Genomic DNA, 19764 nt, shown 5'->3' on the forward strand with positions numbered 1-19764 from the left:
AATGGGAATTTAGAAAGCTGAATTCGAAAAATACTACCATGACATTCACTTATGAAGATCAACCAACCGTTAGATAGTTTTAACTACCACCTAGTGGGATTAATTTTGGCTCAGATTGTATATAAGGTCAGCCATTCGCAATGACGATTGAAAGTTTGCCAAGTTTCTTTACTGTCTTTGAATTCGGTCAGCTGCCGGTCACTGACCAAAGCAGCGAAACTTTTGCTAATGTGGCTGCTGATCTACAAATTCTTACTTTCAAAGTTACAAGCAATAAAATGTCAAGGGGGGTCTTATGTTTCCCAAATCATTCTTGAGTAAAATCTTGTTCAGTAAAGATAAGAAAGCCAATAAATCCAAGTGTTCAATCTTTGATAGACAATATGATGTCTATCAAAGAATGAACATACAGAGCCATATGAACATCACAATATTGTGGAATATGTTATCTATTTAGTTTATATAGTTATAAATAATTAGCTTATTTACTTAAAACTGAACTGTTAAATCTAGCACTAGCCATAGTGCTCCTTCATCTTGTCTATTGTTTATAGCAAAAACTCTTGCAAAAACTAGAAAAGGCGTTAGAAAGATCAGCGTCATATAGAGCCTTCACCACTGAGCAACGTTAGCAACTGTATACATTGTTACTGAATGCTTTGGCAGCATTTCAATAGATGAAATATACAGGCTTACATATAAATTCTAGTTGTTATAAGACTCTACAAAAACATGCCGTTGCATGACAGTGTTGCACGTGTGAGAAAACAATTGAATATTATGAGCTGAACTCGTTCTCTTTATTTCAATTTGTTTCAATCATAATGGAGCAATGTTTTTGGATCGATGTATAGCATGTCATATCATTCTATGTTAAAATAGGTGATTAGCATGTTGAATGCTGACATAGATGGCAGCGGTCAATTTGAGCAGCTTTTCTTCTGTGCGTAGTAATTAACTAGTAACTGAAGAAATTAATTGAATTTAAGCTGTATAAAACGCTGATTAAATTAACTGAAATGGATGTAGCTCTGTATCTCACATAATTGTTTAATAGAATAGCAATGAGTGGATCTTTGTAAAATGGTCGATGAGAATAACCCACAAAGCGATTATTTCCTGTTGTCTACACCCAGTAAAGATATGGATATAGCTACACTGAGCTAGTCAAATATTTTTTTACTTAAGTTGGAAGGTAGATGATGAGGTTGAACGTTTAAAATCAGCAGGGAATTTTGACGTGTCAGAATATCAAAAAAGAAATCTCTAAAAAAAAATATTGTAAAGAAATGTTAGAATGTATAGTGTAGAATGCATTTTACACTGTGTTACATAGCTCACCCTACGCTATTTAAACTTTTGAACCTTAACTAACTATTGCCAAGATAGTCAGCTGACTCAAGTATATTATCTAAGCTATAGTGCAGGGCTTCAAAGTTAGCGGTGAGAACTGTTGTTTGCAGAAGTGCAAAAAACGATCGTGAAAACAGACAAAGTGTACTTGTTGTCACAAATCGCCTATGCGAATCCGGATTTTTATCTCTTCTATATATCAACATTAAATATCGTAACTTCTTCAGTCCTAAAAAATGATCTGCGCATTTCACTCACCAACAAGGAAACACGTTTGCATCAGATAATAGCAGAGAAAAGGCATAAAAACTTTAAAGATCCTAAAGTGAGTTGTTTTTTTATATTTTGCTGCCGTGTGAAATAGTCAGTCTTGTTTTAGAATGACATGACAATAGCATATTAGTTTCATATATTCCAAATACATGTATGCCTGTCTGTTTTTCATTGCTTTGAGCAATTCTCGTTTTATTCAAAACAATAAGGGTGCGAGATTGCCTTTGTCAGTTGTAGGAGTTTTGGCAATGAATACGGAAGTGCTGCTAAAGATTCATACTCCGCATACTTCTTACTCACATGTATATTATCTATGTAAGTTACAGCGTATTACTCACTACCCATGTCACTAACTTGTGCATTTCATATATTTCTCCACCTTCAATTAAAAGAGTTCCCTACTTACTGGTTCTCACAGCTGTTTTGCATCATTTTTGTTTCGATGTGCAATGAAATTTAATTACTTATATACATCTCATTTCAACTATGCTACAAGAAAAGACAAGGTATTTTACGGTTATTCTTTAGCTATATAGCATACATTCAGACATCGTATTTAGTTTGCATGAATATGCCAGTGATGAGAGCTCATCTCATTGACTCACCTATCTGTTTATGGATACTTACTATTATGTATCTTTACAAAGGACTATTAAGTGTGTATACTTTTACCTGCTCTGTTGACAAGCATGAGTGTCCATGAGTCTTCTAGAGGCAGCATTTTCATTATATCCACTGACCTATGAGGTTGCCACTAGCAGTCTAACCATGTTTAATATTACGTGTCATTCAATAGCAAGTGCTTGCAGGTGTCTTCTGTATGGACTATAAAAACTCTCTTCTATGGATATTATGTAACTGAGTATTTATAATAACAACATAAGAAGCTTTTTGTTTTTATAATCATATGAAAACATGGACTACTTGTTATATGATTCATTGCTACTTCGAGCCCTTTTGTGTCGCACATTTGTGTGTAACTAAGGTCTTTTTGTGTTAGGAAATGAGATCGTGCTGATACCCGATATGCAGTCAAGCATAACAATTGTAACATAGGTTTTAATAAGCTTTTCATGAAATTCTATGCAGACCCGGCAGCTTTCTTTATCAAATAACCGTATTTGTTATTGCACTCATTTTGCATCTTTTATGTTTTAGGCATAGCTAATTAGATTCCTGTACCAACTATTACTATGGCCCAAAAATAGAGTAAAAGATACTTAAAACAGTTGTTAAGGTATGTCCATTAATGAAAACATGATATAGAGGCCAACATATTATATTGTTACTTTGTTGGGGAATTTGGAACTACTGAATGATGGATATTGTACTGACAGCCACTATATCAAAATGGGTCAGAAAAGACAGATGGAGCAGGCCAATCACATCTAATTAAGGAGAGAAAAAACCTCTTAACTATGACTAGTCTCCCCTGTATTTTTAACCACGTAAAGAAAAAAATTCTGAAATGATGACTTATCTCCCCTGCTAACGCTATATATATAAGAGCAACAATAATGGTATTTGGGTAGAATAACAAGAAATTTTACCTAACGGTAGCGGATGATGTTATTTTAAATTCAAACAAACAAAAGTAATATAGATTAGAAAAGCTAGAATACTGTTCAGTGGTAGTTTTCCTTATCAGGGACAGGTAACTCTTACTCGCATCACAGGTTTAAATAACTAAATACTTGTACCTTTAATTTTCCATGGATGCTAATTAGACACAGTCTCAGTATAATTGGTTTCTATTGGCCAATACTAATGGTTGTGATTGACAGTAGATCATAATCTCTCTTAGTTCTATATATTTTAATTAAACTCTAGCGAGTATTTTCATAGTGCTTGTTTTTTCAGTTAATCAGCCATTTCTTTGGTATTTCCTAACATAAACTAAAACATGCGTTCTGTAAACCGTGTATGCATGTCTACACAAAACTAGTAGAAGAAACATTGATCAAACAGTCAACTCAAGTGAAGTTCCACTTACCACTATCCAAATTTTCTCTGTTAGTTATGTTTGGAGTAGAATGTACGGCAACACCATTCCAGCGCATGACACCACTGCTGACCGCCATTGCACAGCCTAGCTCTCTGCTCTTTCAAATACAACTTGCTAGTTCATTACAGTGTTTCTATGGTACATTGGTGTGCCTTCGTAGCAGTTCTCTTTCATCTTGAGCTACCTAAGCAGAAGAAATCCTCCAGGAATGTATTCAATCAAATATTCTCTATTATATAACTTTTCTTTGCAGTTGAAATAAACACATGCCAACCATTTAGAAACTTTAAATAGCAGCATGCTGCTTTGAAGTTGCAGCAAATGAAATTATCAGATAAGGTAACGGTTTGTAGTGTTACTAGTATAGCAAATGATCAAAGCATTTACTAAATTCTAAGATGACTGTCACATAGAGTTGCCAGTCCAGAATAGAACTATGTTCTTCATCACACGTTAGTTGAGATGTTCGTGAAATCAACAAAACCTAGTCCAATCAGTGACATTGGCGTCTGCCAACGTCCGCCACACATTGGCGTCTGCTTGCTTATATTGATTGGTTAAGGTATGAGGTTTTTATTCAAGGATTCTGCTCAGGTAAACAGTTTTATGACCCAGAATACTCAAACTTGTTTATGTGCCAATGCTTTAGACATTGGTACTGTTACTACCTTATTAGATGGCCTTGACCTGCTTATTAAACTGTTCAACGGATTTGCAACTGATATGGTGACTTTTACTAACAATCATCAGTTTTAAATTCCTACTCTAACAAAACTTTTTCCTTATCTCTTAAACAGCTAATTGATGCATAGAAAGGGTACAAATATTGGAACTTTTCGGTGATGATTGCAAATTGTCAAGATGTGAAAGTTTCTTCAAAGGTGACACATGCTTGGGCGCATGTTTGGACACATGTTAGAAAATACAAAGGGATTTTGATACATAAAGCATAATTTCTACATTGAGATTTTGAACCAGCTTTGTGTTTACTCCTACAGACATTTTGCTTTTATTGCCTCGCTCAAGCTACGTACAATGTTGAGCTTCGCCTCAAGAAGCCATTGGTTGCTTTCAGACATAGGCAAAGCAATGAGATTATCACAAAGAAAGGTTTGGAAGCAAAAGTAAGAGCTGTTTCATAGTGCTCACCAACAGCATCAACAAGTACAATTTATCAGAAATGTGCAGAATACTATCTCTTCACCATACTATGAAACTACTGTTTAGTGTTTAGCCGTATCTGTTCTATAAAACTAAGCAGAATATTAATATTTTAAGAATTATCAAAACCTTTTTTAGATAAGCTACACTTTAAAAACCTTCATTTTCTTTTTTTCTCCATTTTCTTTTTTATTATTTTCTTTTTTTCAGGTTCTTTCTTTTTAGTTTCTTTTTATCTTCTTTGTTTAACCTCTAGACCCCTGTGATGAGAAGGGGTCTAGAGGATAAATGAGCATCTCTTGCTCGTCTGTAATTTCCTTTCTTCTATACTAAATGTTTTCTGTACCCCTGGATAAGGTAAACATTTTTTACAATAAAACATAGTGCAACATTAGTTCAATCTATTAGGAACATGGAAGGCATACAAAAGCAGTATGCAGAACTTCAAACGAGGGTGTTAATCTAGTCTAATTTCGCTAGTGGGGGGTGGTAAGAAACTGAAAAGGTAATGATCAGGGTCACGTATAAAGGCTTTTTTGCACATGTGACACTGATCATGTTTGTAGATTAGTAACGATCTCAATAATTTTGTCATATGAATTATATTTAGACTTGGGAACTTATCATGATCTTTAAGAAAAACATGTTTCTACGGGCCCTCTACAGGGGCTCTACGGGCGCTAGTTCTCGGCTCTCCTGTCTTTTAGCAAATCTACTTTTGATCTTTCTCTTGTTTGTTTGTGAATATTATTTATTGAGGTTTTCATGAGAAAATAGTGTTCTGTTGACCTCATAGTTAAAAATTAAAGCTAATATGATGTGGTATAATATGATAATTGAGAATAAAATTGATAGTGGCTACAATAATATGATTTCTATAAGAGGATAATAAGGTCGTTGATTGAGCTGAGTATATATATATATATGTATATGCAAGCTGAGTTGATTGAGTATTTAGATTCCAAGTTAGTAATTAGTATAAACATTTTTTTAAGTTTTTTAACGCGGGTGACACAATACTCTACTATTCTTATGTCAGCTATGGTTGTAAAGTGACAACCGATGGTTTTTAATAATTTTAATTCAATGTTGTTAGTATATCAGTGTTAGTAAACAAAATATAGAATGGTCAGTAGTCACAGTATGGCCAGTTAATCAATATCAAATGACAGCTCATTCAGAGGATCTAATATCTCTTCTTTCATAATCTTGATAGCGTTATATTTAAAAGATTGTCTGCCATAGTTCTTATTAATAGATGGTGTTATTAATGAGCATTGTGATCTTAGGCTCATTTGGTGTCTCTCACTATCCTGTTGAATTTATTTGTATAGAGCACTGGCCTATACCTACCACCACTACCTCCACTGTGTAGCTACCTCCACTTTGCCTATCAACTGCCTGTAAAAGAAAGAACGCCGACTGGCGAGAGTATGTAGGCCTAATAATCGACGACCATCAGTTACTGAGAAGGATTTAGGTGCTTTGCATATTATTCGCACCGCTTTATTTTGGCAAGCCTCAATTTGGTTTGAATGACATTTACCAAGAAACATAAACAAAGTAGCACAATATTCAAGACGACTTCGGACTATTGAAGTATCTTCAACAGACAAAAGATGTCGAATCTTACGAAGAGCATATAAACATTGTTTTGCCTTGGTCACTGTTAGTTTTATACGTGTATTGAAACCAAAATTTGCATCAATTGTGACCCCAAGTAATTTTGTATTGTGTTCAATTTGGATTTCAGTGTTGCATAGCTTCAAAGTTCTATTATAATCAACTGCTCGATTCGAGAAAATAATAAATCGTGTTTTTTCAACACATAGAGATAACCCATTAGATAGGTACCAGTTTTGCATTCTATTAAATTGTTCTATTGATAGCATCTGAGAATTTATCTGAGTACTTGCTGAAGAAATAATTACTGTATCATCTACATAGGAGTAAGCGTTTGGATTTTTATCTAACATGTCATTAACCATCATGTTAAAAAGTAAAGGCCCTAAAATAGATCCTTGAGGGACACCTTTACGAATAGCTAAAAATTCTGACAGAGTATTACCAATTTTCATTGCCTGGCTGCGGTTGGTCAAATAAGACTGAATTAATTTAGTAGCTGATGAACTAAATGAAAAGAAATAACTAAGTTTGTCAACTAGAAGGGAGTGGTCAACCGTGTCAAATGCTTTCTTTCTTTTCTCTCTTGCTACTGTTACTGAGAAATATCTACATTTTTTATTATAAAAAGTTACAAGTAAACCATTGCAGTTTGCTTGTAATTTTTAAAATAGAAATTGCAGATGCAAAGCATCCCACTTGGGTCGGTATCGGTTGATTTGCTTTAATTTCGGATGCGTTCGAGAAGTTGTCATGTCATGACCATTAGCGAGCAATCAACTTTTGCACGTTTTACGACGAGCGAATTGAGTCGTTGTTTCTATAGAGACGATCGCTAACTTAACCAATAGTAGACGAGCGGATGCGTAAACACCGCCATATTCAAAGCTTGGTACATTCAAACTCACGCTCATATCGCAAAACCAAAACTAAGAGTGAAACTTCTCGGTGTTTTTGTTTTTCATGAACGATTGGCACCATATAATTTAACTTTTACATTTGGATGTTGTGCATAAGCACTGGTAATTATGATTAAATTTCACTTCATTTTATTTTGAATTGTTTTAGATCATGCTTTGTAAATTGTGAGAGAATCAACAATTTTAAAAATACTTTTTGGCACATGTGTTTGTCGTGTATTGCGTTAAAATTGATTTGTGAGAAAACTTTTTGGCTAGCAACTAAGCATCCAAGGTAGTAGAAAGCGTTAGTCGACGCTGTGAAGACGCTCTGTGCAGACTGTGCTGAAATATGAAACTATTTAAATTTAATATACCATATTTGTGCACTAACGATAGTATTACATTATATATATATATATATATATATATATATATATATATATATATATATATATCGCTGTGATAGCAATCTAGTTAAACTCAATATATGAAGTGACGGCTGGAACTTTGAACTGTTCTGCAGTCTGTTAGGAATTGATAATCATTCTCTGCGGCTCTTTTGTAGCATATCTATCACTAATATTGTATTCATAAAAGGCACACGAAACCTATTTGAACACAGTTGTATTACAGTTTTTACAATTTAAGCTACTCCTTCAATATTTTTTTATGCATTCTTCCATAGCTGTAACTTTATTTATTGAACACAAGAATATAAGTATCAGCCTGTTTGCTATAAATCACGTCTAATCCTTGGCTGGCTTGAAGCATTGTCATTGAGCCGTATATTAGCATGCTTTTTAATAATTCATTGTGTTTATCTATATGAAATTTTAAGTATTTGTTTTGATGCTTTCTCGGGAATAAGGTCTAAGTGCTTTTCCAAATTTTTTCCATAAGAATCCTTTATGCTGATATCACCAGTAGCCATTCAAAAGATGCTCAATATAAGTAGATGAAGGTGAGACATATTTAAGGGTTACGTTATAGATTTATTGTCTTTCTTTGATTGCTCATATTCTCTGTTGCAGACATGTTGCTGCAGTTGTAGACAGCTAGTTGAGCTTCCAGAGCCTTGAAAGTTCCAACGATGACCACCCATGTGCAGGAGAAGTTTTCAAATGTGAGAAGAAGATTGGATCAATTGGGTTATAGGCAACCACTGGGTAATGCTGTTTTCCTGTTTTCTGCTGAAATAGAAAAAGGTGCCATGGGATGCTCAGAAATAAACTTATTTACCAACAAATGAAATTGACAGTAGAGCTTTGTTCGCATTTTTGACATGTTTTTTGTACCTTTCTCACGTTTTATTGGTTATGTATATGTTGTGTTTCAGTAGTTTGAATATTATTTATTGGAGTTATACAAAGATACATTTCTTTTGTAACTCTTGTTTAAACATGTTTCAGAAGTTGTCATGTTTGTCAACACTATGGGAACTCTATCCTTCTAGTTTGTACTAGTTTTTTAGTTAATGGGTTGGGTTCAACAGGACGTTTAATTGTTTTCCTGTCTTTGAAGTTAAACATTAACATCATGGATCTCTTGTGTACGACAGGTATTGAATCACTGCCTTTGGTGGAAAGGCTCTTTGCTGACTTACTGCATACCACAGAGAGCTTGAAAAATGCCAAACTTGCTTCGACCAAGAGTCCAAAAGAGAAAGCGGATGTAGAGGCTCAAATTGAGCCTTACAAAGTGGGTATTTCTGGCTATTTAATAGTGTTAAACAGCCACTCATTTTTTGAACTTGAAAAGCTGATTCCTTATTGCAATTTTATGTGCTTTAATGTTCCCAGCTGTTGTAGTTGGTAATGCAATATTCTAATAGTCCTTTTGTTTGGTTTTGGTATTTCACCAAGATCCTGAGCGAACCATCTAGATTGTTGATCTAGGTTGTAGATCTGAAAATTTTGTTGTGTGCCATAATAATGCTGATGAATGATGACTTTGTTGTTGAAAGTATGGTTTAGTTGAATGTCTGACAACACAGTTCTCTCTTGTGTCATTTTACAGGGTTTTTTAAAAGCATCTTTCATTTTGATAAAATTGCTCTTGTTAAAACCGCTGAATCATACTCTACATATGGTAAGTTCATCCCAGGAAGCATAATACCAAAAACTATTTGTTTGTGATAAGTGTGTAAAATGTAATGCATTATCTACAGTTGACCCAAGCCCAACTTAAACCAACTTGCAGTCATCTAAAAGCATCCAATACCAGTTGAACCATTCAGTCATAAGCCAATCTTTATCCTAAATTGATAGAACAAGTTTGTAACGAAAGCTAAAAACACAACGACAAATAAAATGTCCCTTGAATTTGTAGTGTGGGGTTACAGTGAGTGAATGTCATGTTTATTAAGGTGTTTCCTGTAGCTAACCGATCAACCAATCTTGTCATGCTGTATCTTCTATCTCATTGAACTCATCAAACTGCAACATTGATTTAATAGGAATTTTGAAGGATAACAGTTTGTCAGTGATGGCGCCATTTTATGTGAAGGGTAACTGAAAATTTTTTACAGATGCTCTGACTTGAGCACTACAAAAGAATTATAGCCGTAGCTAAAGGATTTAACAAATTTTATCTGTCAGAAAGCATGATATTAAAATGAGCACTCGGAGAACTGTGCACTTTTGCCAAAAAATACTTTCTTTCATCATATGGCAAATTTTCTTAGCATACTGTATCCAGAAATTTTACTTGGAAAACTGCAGAGTGTAAACAAATATAAAACTATTTGCATATGTTAAAATATATAAATATGCCGAAACCTGGTTTGAAACCTATTGGTAAAAGAGCTTACAAAAATGCAGATGAAGTATGCTAATATTGATCTATTCCAAAACAATTAGCAATCCTTCCTAATTTTGGTATTCTTGCCATGACAGGGTAGCACTGTGTAATTCTCATGCTTTATTCAATGGTAGTCCATCGAAATTGAAACCATGCGCCTCTGGAACTGTCATTATAATGAATATGTTGTGGGTTGACGGTCACATCCCCCATCTTTATTATAGAATGACAACGGTCGTTTAGTCAAGGAAAACAATGACCTTCACATGCAACTGATAAGGGCTCGGGAGGAAGCTGATAAAAGAATTGCAGGTAATGCAGAGATGGTTGATCAGTTGTCTATTGTTTGATTGGTCGGTCTTGCCGGGGTAACATGTGACACCGCTGACACTAAGTTAAAGAATGATGCAAGGTCATGTTAAGGTCATGTGCAAGAATTTGCTAAAGAAAGTTGAGGAAAACACAAAACTAATAGACTTGCAGCACTATTTTATTTTTTTGGGTAGAAAAAATACAACCACATACCATATATACTCATGTATATGTTGATAAGTGTTTTTAAGACAAAAATTGCATTATTATAGGTATTACTCTTGTATAAGTCGACCCTATTACTCCAGAATATTCTGGAATAATTGTATCAACTCTGAATGATTTTGCTATCTGGAATAAAAACATAACTTTGCAGTTTGAAAGTTATTTTTATATTCGATATGATGAATAGAGTTCTTGGACGTGGGGTCGTTTAATGAAGATTTGGTTGACTCGCATACGATAGTACTTGTGCAATGACTGCACACTAAGACCCGATGTAAGTATTGCCTGCTCTCAATCGCGTGTTTGCTACTCCGTGGCAGTACAACAACGGTGACTACCTTGCTATGATTGAAATACCCGTCATACACCTGTTTACTGGTAATATATACCATATTTTCATTAATATTTGATAGCGGTAATTCCGTGAAGTAATTCATTTTAGATCAAAAGTAAGATCATTTTGTGAAGTAATTTAGACGTTTATATGATAAAGCACCTTTATTATGAGTGCTTGTTAAAGCTCCATACCGTGGTATGTATATTGCATGTATAATAATGGAGTTGTCTTTTCATATTCACATTCTATTTGATTAGGCAGCAACATGTCCATAAACATAGCTCGTGTGTAAGTCGACCCCAAACATGTCACCTTTAAATGTCACCTTCCAAAAACTCTACTTATAAGTAGAGTTTAGGCCTACTACAATTAGGCCTACTATGATGTATAAATACCTCATAGTAGGCCTAATTATTAGCTACACTTTGCTACTCGTTTAAAATAGTTATGTTCTTTGTCAACTTGCTCAAACTGCATGTATATTAGTGTGAGAACGCTGCAAATGCCTTTATCATCATTAAGAAACAGAGCTAGTGTGAGATAAGGTTGTTCATTCGTCTTTCAAATTGGTTAAAATTAAAGGTCGCTATTGTAAGTATTAATTTTTTGGTTTTTATTGTGTCTTATGTGAACACAAACCAATCTGTTGAAATGTTGTTTATTTAGATAGATTATTGGAGGTTTATAACAAATATATTTATAGTTAAACCTTGAGATGCATAGCCAGCCGTTGCGATATTTGTTTTGTATGTTGAAACCATCGTATGTCAAAACAAACATTATTATGAGAATACATTATATTTTGTTTAATTCGTTCAAGTATTTGAAATGACAGCAACAAGTATTTTAAGGTGTTACAACTCACATTAAAACAATATATCCATATATATTGCATAAAACCATTTAAAACTGAGTTGTGTGTATAAAAAATAAAGTGATACTCAATAGTCTCAGATCTCCAAACTGGGGTAGGAGCTGCTACAGATGCAACAATACACCATCATCTTAGCATTACAACATCATATAATTTACCGTTTCTGGTGCAAAATAGTGGCATTTTTTCTTTTGGAGTGGATTAAAATTACTCACATTAATTATAATATGCAAGTACTTTTTGAATTTCAAACAATCCGTGTGTTAAGCGTATTCTTAGGATGGATATTGTCGGTAACCAAGGTAAAACTGTCTAATAAGAGATGATTCTACTAAATATTTGATTCTTCCCCAAAGTAATTTCTAATGCATGACACTCGAAGTTTGTTAACGCGTCACGGTTTGGTAAGAGAGTGAAGAAGTTGAATGTTAAAATTGAAAATAAATTGTAAAAAGATAATTAAATGTCAAAGTTTTAAGCTAATTTACAAGTTGAATTAGTTAACACTCCACTTAGTCTAAGTCAGAGTAAGTAATGTGTGTATCTACTACCACCCTCACTTCTGCATTTCCAAACTAACTCTTAGGTTACAATCAAAATTCTTTGTTTCTTAGTTCACCAAGTTAGTTATTTGCGTAGTCCGCCAGTTTTTTACACCGTCTTATGTACAGCATTTATTTTAATACGGTGTGTACCTGCAATATTTATTTAGGAGTCGTCAGGTCTTTCACCTATGGAATGAATTACGCAAATTATGGTGCTTGTGGGAATATTCTATCAACATGTGGCAGTTTTAGCGTCTGAAACACGTTTTGTAATGAATTAAACTGGTATGTAGAGATCTGGCTGTACTGGGGATAGGTAAGTACATGTATGAGGTACAGGATTAACGGCCTTGTCACTCAGGACAGAAGTAAAATGTATTATCGCCTAAAGCCACCCAATCACAGTTGAGCATTATTGTTTGAACGCAATCAGGGGTTATCACGTTACCTGTCTCTGTGTGCCCTCGTGGTGATCTCATGATGACAACCTTGCCAATGATCAGGGTTGTTCGTCATATATTTTTCTTCTGAATAGACTGAGTTTCAACTCATCTGATGGACAAGCTCTAACAAGTGTTATCGCACACCTACTAAGTTTCCATGTATAGGTCTCTTGGGAAGCTGCTGATACTTAGTACCGGTTTGAGCGTTAATATTTGAAGGCTTCTGAGAAAGGTGTTACCATCACTACTAAAACAAATTTACCACATTCATGTGTGGACTCTCAATACTAAGCAAGTATACATGCTCGGTATTGAGAACTATAAATAGTGTGTTAATTACAGACCATTAGCTCTAAATATACAGCGACACTTTTTGTCGCAGATTTTCAGCAGACTACATGACTAATGTAGTTTTCGACAAAACTAACTTCACGTTTATTAGGCGCTTCTTTGTAGTGTAACGACCTGGAGTAAAAATCATATTTGGAGTGTTGATATGTACAAAGATTTGACATATTTTTAACTTTTGTTTCATATGGTCGTCATGAATAGTCTGAGAGCTCATTGAGACTCTCCGATTGCCACGTTTGTTCAATGACCAGACATCTAGTAGTTGTCTTCACTTGCAGAGTTTAAAGCTTCCGTAAGGAAGTTTGAACATGAGAACAATGACCTCAAGTTCCTCAACAACCAGTATGTGCACAAGATACGGGCGATGGAACGAGAGTCCGAGGAGAAATCTGCTCACATTCTCAGGCTACAGGAAAAGAATTTCAACGCTGTCATACAGACTCCTGGTGAGAATATAAGACTATGTCTGAGTATGTGATTAAACCTTCAAGTTTTTATTCAACATGGCAGCTAGGAGGGAAGATGTTTTACGTCACTGATGCTCGGCAAGGAGCACAGGGCCCAATCATTAATGTCTGTATAAGCCGATGTACAGGCCGATGTACGGGCCAGTGTCCAGACCATTGTATAAGCCAATGTACAGGCTAAGTATTCTTGCAGATGTTTTCTTCATGATATTCTATAGCATTTTACATAATACTGGTACCCGGGCAGTCCGGTGCGCTGTGCGAGATTGTCAGGTGTAACAACTAACTGCACAAATATTTCGTAGTAAGGAAAGGTGGTCAATTGGTGCAGGTAGTTCAGTCGGTTTGATATGCTGAAAGTCACAAGTTGGAATCCCATTGAGAGTAACCTGTTTTTCTAGCACTAAGCGGGGCTTCAAACTGACAAACACGGGTCTTATCATAGTAAAACTTACTATTGACCAACAAAGTTGTTTAATATTTTGTGTTAATTGTGTTATAAGTATCGTATTGCCAAGCCTATTGTTTCTAGTGATCTTCTTCAACACAAAAAAGATAGAAATGATTTCGTTAGCAAAGTAATGTTCATTGCTCAAAAATATTATATTATGTTGGTTATTTTGTGGATGTTTCAGGAGTATTAGTGGTGTACGTGGGTCAGCATAGCTGCCACTCAATATTGAAACATAAAGCGGTGTTTTAACTTAAGTATGTAATTAGGCATTGATGGTTGTCAAAAATACTTGATGGGACACTTGTATTCCAAGATGCGTAGTAGAATGTTGGAAGGTGAATGACATCGCTCATAATTGTCTAAGCAGCAAACCATATGTGCAACCAATCAGTGTGTAGCTAGGCTGCAGTGAGTTAATATGCAGCCAATCAGTGTGTAGTTTAAGAGGTAGTGAGTTTATGTACAGCCAATCAGTGTGTAGCTAGAGCTGTAATGAGTTTATGCAGCCAATCAGTGTCTAGCTTGACCTGTAGTGAGTATGTGCAGCCAATCGATGGGTAGCTAGAGCTGTGTTGAGATAATAAACAGCCAATCAGTGTGTAGTTGGAGCTGTAGTGAGTTTATATGCAGTCAATCAGTGTGTAGTTTAAGAGGTAGGCCTAGTGAGTTTATTTGCTTTTATACATTATGAATCGCACAAAAGGTTCTTTACTTACAAATTGCTTGTTTGTTTAGCGGCAGCTCAATAGTTGCAGATAATTGCATTTATCTGAAAAACTACTCACGAATTTTCAAAGCACCAATATAAGTCTGTTGGGTACAAAGACGTGCCGCCAGAACCTCAGCTGGTCACTTGTTTGGTGTAATGGTGCATTGATGGTTAGATCACCAGACAGTATCACTAGATTCTAATCACTGCCTAGTTCATGTTCTGTGTCTGAGTTTGTCCCCTATTGCAGATCTTGCTTTCTGTAATTAAAGGCTGGTTCACACTATATCGCCGTAGGTCCACATTTTCCTTTTGGCATTCATCGTCGGTTATGTGAACCGTAAATTGATGGCATCGACGTAGCAACGCGGGGACACGTCGGGAAAGTTTGCAGCTGTCAAACCTTCCTCATATTTCGCCGAGCATCGACGGGCGCCTTTCAAATGTGAACCATTTTGGCAATGGTAACTCGCGGTCACCAATAGCATGGTTTATCGATTTCCGTTTGTGACCATTGCTACGGGACGAGCATTTGGTTTCCGTCATGCGAAAGCAAAAAGATTTTTTTTGCGAAAATTTAGAAAGAAATATAAAAACACTACGTCACTGATGCAAACATGGATGGGTTTGTGATAGTGTGAACGCCGTTATCATCGACGATCACTGAAGTATTGTGGAATCAACGATGTGATACGGTGATATAGTGTGAACCATTGAACCATATAAATCATTGTTTGTATGTAAGCGCATGGGTTGGTAGTTTGCTTACCAACCTGCTTACCAGTCTGGATTACCAATAGACACTTTGGCCAGACGCATGGGAAGTGGGTCTGCAGTGCCTCAGCTCTGTACAGAATTCCTGATTCACTCTTTCATGACCATCCCGTTTTAGGAGGCAAGAAAAAGCATGTACCATTTCGGCGGCAGAGGCTACTCTTGGACTCGACCCTTCCTAGCAGCGATATTACTTCTCTTCCGACTGTGGCTCCTAGAGACGATCCTTTTGTCGCTGACCTTCTCAAGGTCGCCGACAAAAGGATAGCGGAGCTAGAACAGCAGCTTGAGTTAGTGCGAGACAAAAACATCGCTGTTGAAGGGAAGGTGTCGACATTCACTAGACAGGTGAGTGGATGGGTGGAGACTCGGACCAGCCTATACATTCACTCTCTTTCTTGCATTCAGTCAAGGCGACTAAGACTGTTTATAGTTGTGGCTTACATATGGGTCGCAATCTCAGAAACCATGGTCAAGTCGCAAATCACGAAGTTGAGTTATCCGACTTTGAAGCCGCACTAACTGAATTTATAATATTGGTAACGATTTTTGCAACACATGCAGCCAAACCAATCAAAGAGTGATCTTTCGGAATCTGAAATCAGTTTAGCCAATAGAAGTCTCAAACCCTCCTTAAAAACCGTTGCTATGCTAATCAGGAAATACTAAAAAATGGCATCCGATAAAAGTAATCGACTCTTTTTTGGTGATTTAAAAGATAACTCTGACATTTTGGAGACTTGTAATGAGTACTTTCGCAGTCCAACTGATGCAAAAAGCAGTGAAAGTAAAGGGAATGACGATGATATTTTCCTAACGATTCTTATAAGATTATTATAATATTTAAATATAAGAATAATTATTCGATTTTAAATGATTATTATAAGATTTAATTATAAGAATAACTATTCAAATTTCCAAGATCGGAGTATATAGGGTCCGATGGTGTGCAATATGTTACTGTTAATATTTTTTTAAAGGTTTTGTTGGTGATACAACGGCTTTGCCCAAAATCGCAATACTGCGAAGGCCTGCCAAGCTGTTTTTAATATCTGCAAAATTAAGAATAATTAATACATTTTCTGATAGATATACGGCTATGTTTATGACAGCCAGTTAAAATCTGTTTAGATTTTTAAGTTCAGCATAATTGTTTGTATATAAATACAGAAATCTAGATAAATATCATAACTTCTTGATATTGGTTGCTATGACATTTTGAAAGTAATCAAAATTGTGCATTTGTTTTCGTTTCTCAAACTTTAATACCAGTTTCTCAGAACTATGTTTTTGCGCTAATGGTGAACGTGCATTCAGTTTATTGACTATAAAATCTGCTGTAATTAAGCTAGAATCAAAAAGTTTTTTGCACAATACCTCTGAGAATTTTCTCCTTCTGCTAGTGTAGATAACTCCAAATCTCACACACCTGACTTAACCATGGTTTCTGTGATCATTACCCATATGATAGTAGAGCCCCAATCAGCTCGATTACAAGCAGTCGTCTGCCGTTAGTTTGCATTGATCTCTCTCCACTTTAAATTCCTCTTAGCTACATCTTTATAACGGACTCTAAGTCTTCCTTGAGTTTGTTTACCGTAACATAGTTGCACCTATAGTGGCCTATAGTAGTTGATGTGGAAGCCACTCTTGTTTCATTCTGTGTACATGGTCCAACCATCTCAGACTTTTTTCTATAAGGATATTGAATCAGTCATTGATAATAGGCCTGCCCGTTTTCAGATTTACACATTGGTGATTTTATCCTGCCAGTTGATGTCCATGATGTCACTCAAGTATTTCATCATCACAACATGTAGTTTCTTTACTTGAACTTGATAAATCATACAGGTTTCTGCGCCGTAGAAACTGCTATACATTCACACGATCACATATTCAGTACACCATATTGTTAATCAGCGAAATGGTTCTGACGCTATGGTGCTGTCAGCGGTCTTGTTAAAGATAGTCTTGTTCATAGATCGTCTGGCTCGCTAAGAATAAGTCTGTCAGTTGAAGTTAGAGTAAATTGGCTGCTGGTTATCGGGATGCTTATGAGATTCTACCACGCATGCATCTCCTCAAAGACTTTGCCAGTTTCTATATTGCTATTTCATTGCTAGGTTGCCAAGGTCAGCCTGATGTGAAGCTGCATTGTGTGGTGAGGCCTTATTACGTTACAATCTAATATGTTATCTATCTATCAGGGTTGTAAACAATGGCATAGATCAAATTTCAGGTGGTAATGTAGAATATTTTAATCGTAGTGATTACTGGTCATTCTAACAGCTAGTAATTGTAACTAGTCTCCTGTCATGTATAGGGAGGTTGAAAAAGTTGACGAGTAATATTTTATCATTCCATAGAAGGACTTGCACAGTAATAGGAAAAATTTTATGTGTTAGAGAGTTGACTCACATACTTATTCTGGAATTATCATCTCTAGCACAGTATGTATAGGCTTAGTGTGTTTTATCAGTTTGTGCTGACCCTTGTTCACGTTGCCTATGAATCCGCTGTGAACCCACCTCAGGCGAACTCTTAACTTTGTTAGGATGCGCTGGGTCACAACAGTGCCTCTCGAGTTTTATGTTTTCCATACTCACTCTGTAAACAAGAGATTTATGCTATCAAAATTGTCTTTTTTAAGGTAAAATCTACAATATAGCTTGGCTGATTTCCTTCTTCTTATCAAATATTCCCACCCTTCATCATGCACAGCTCTACCTGCTCATATGCTATCCTTTAACTCTTTATACAAAATAATGCTAAATGGATTTTGCATTATCATTTAATTTGGTGTAACAAAATAAACAAACATTTCTAAGCTATGAGAAGACATTATAATCTGTAGACATGACTTCTTACTCACCAATACACACATTGTGATAAATTCAATCTATAACAATGTTGCCTTCCCGAAAATGGTGTTTGTCATTATACTTCATAAGGTTCAGTCATACCTTCTCAATTAGACAGCATCCAGGCCAGTTGGTCGAGAGACCCGTTTACATCTAGAATTCCACAGCTTTCCCGCTCCTTCAGTAACTCGAGGTGAGCCAGGCTTGGCTTGATGTACATATATTTGTCATCGTAGGAGGTTCTGGCTAACATTGTGACGAGCTGTTCAACTTTAAAGGGTTTTGTAAGGGACACAGCTGATATTACTCGACACGACTTTTGAAGTCCGCAAATGTCGTTTTAGTAAACGGAAGAAAGTTCTCCATGTGTTTACTATTCATAGCTTGGCTGTTATTATGGATATGTAGCAAATAATTTTTAAAATATCAGAATAATAATTTTTGATAGTATAGTTAACACGGTTAGTGAGCAAAGTGTGTCTCACATTGCTTCGTGTTTTAATCAATGCCACTAGGTTAGGCATCAACTTATCTCTGTTTGCCCAGCAGCAATCAAGTGTCCGCTGTATTTGCCATTGCAGCGTCACTTGGATATGTTCCAACGCTTCCATAAACCGTTCCTAAGCCAATGAATTGGAGGTTGTAACATTGCTATCAGCTGTTGACTGTAAACTGTCGGCGTACAAAAGCCTTTGTGTTTAATAAATTCTAATTGATTCTGTTGTGCCAATAAGTTTGCTAGCGTTTACCGTCGCCGTGGTGACTGAGAGCTGATTGGTTGATTTTCTGGCTTGTGGGCGCGGCATAGATGAATTGAAGAATTTACTACGCAAGTGTAGTAATAGTAGCATTAGCTAGGGTACCGGCATCTGCTGGCAGCATGAACGATGCTTCTAGGAGTCGGAGGTCATACAGGGTAAGTGTAATGGCAGCGAGCGCCACCTTAAAAAGGATGCCAACTTGTTTCTGTTTCTGGTTGATAATAGATTAGTAAAGCTTTGTAAGGTAGTTTGATTTTGCAATTCTCAGCATCTTTTTACCTATTTTTCTTTCTATGAAAATGACATAGTTAAAGCTATTTTAATAAACACTGTTTTCATGCTGTGGATGGGTTCGCAGTTGCTTCTACTCTGAATCATTGAAACGGTAAAATCTGAATGCATTTCACATCATTTCGCTTCGCTAGAATTGTGAGAAGGCATTCGCTATTAGAGTACTTCGGCATCATAAAAACACTTCCCGCTGATGACTTCAAATCGACAATACTCTGCTAAGCTCTCACCAGTGGAGGTAAAT

The 19764-nt window shown here is 35.9% G+C and overlaps 1 protein-coding gene across 1 annotated transcript in view; it reads left to right on the top strand.

The window, feature by feature from the left end:
- Positions 1 to 8370: 8370 nt before the first annotated feature.
- The window catches only part of LOC137402073 (centrosomal protein of 135 kDa-like), a 45011-nt gene continuing 33617 nt past the window's right edge, over positions 8371 to 19764 (top strand). The window contains exons 1-5 of the mRNA XM_068088541.1: positions 8371 to 8483; positions 8876 to 9015; positions 10341 to 10428; positions 13482 to 13649; positions 15726 to 15955. Coding sequence (XP_067944642.1) covers positions 8408 to 8483; positions 8876 to 9015; positions 10341 to 10428; positions 13482 to 13649; positions 15726 to 15955 — 702 coding nt within the window. The 5' untranslated portion in view covers positions 8371 to 8407. The remainder of the gene's footprint in view (positions 8484 to 8875; positions 9016 to 10340; positions 10429 to 13481; positions 13650 to 15725; positions 15956 to 19764) is intronic.

This window comes from Watersipora subatra, chromosome 8 (genome assembly GCF_963576615.1).
Source record: "Watersipora subatra chromosome 8, tzWatSuba1.1, whole genome shotgun sequence".
Taxonomy (NCBI): domain Eukaryota; kingdom Metazoa; phylum Bryozoa; class Gymnolaemata; order Cheilostomatida; family Watersiporidae; genus Watersipora; species Watersipora subatra.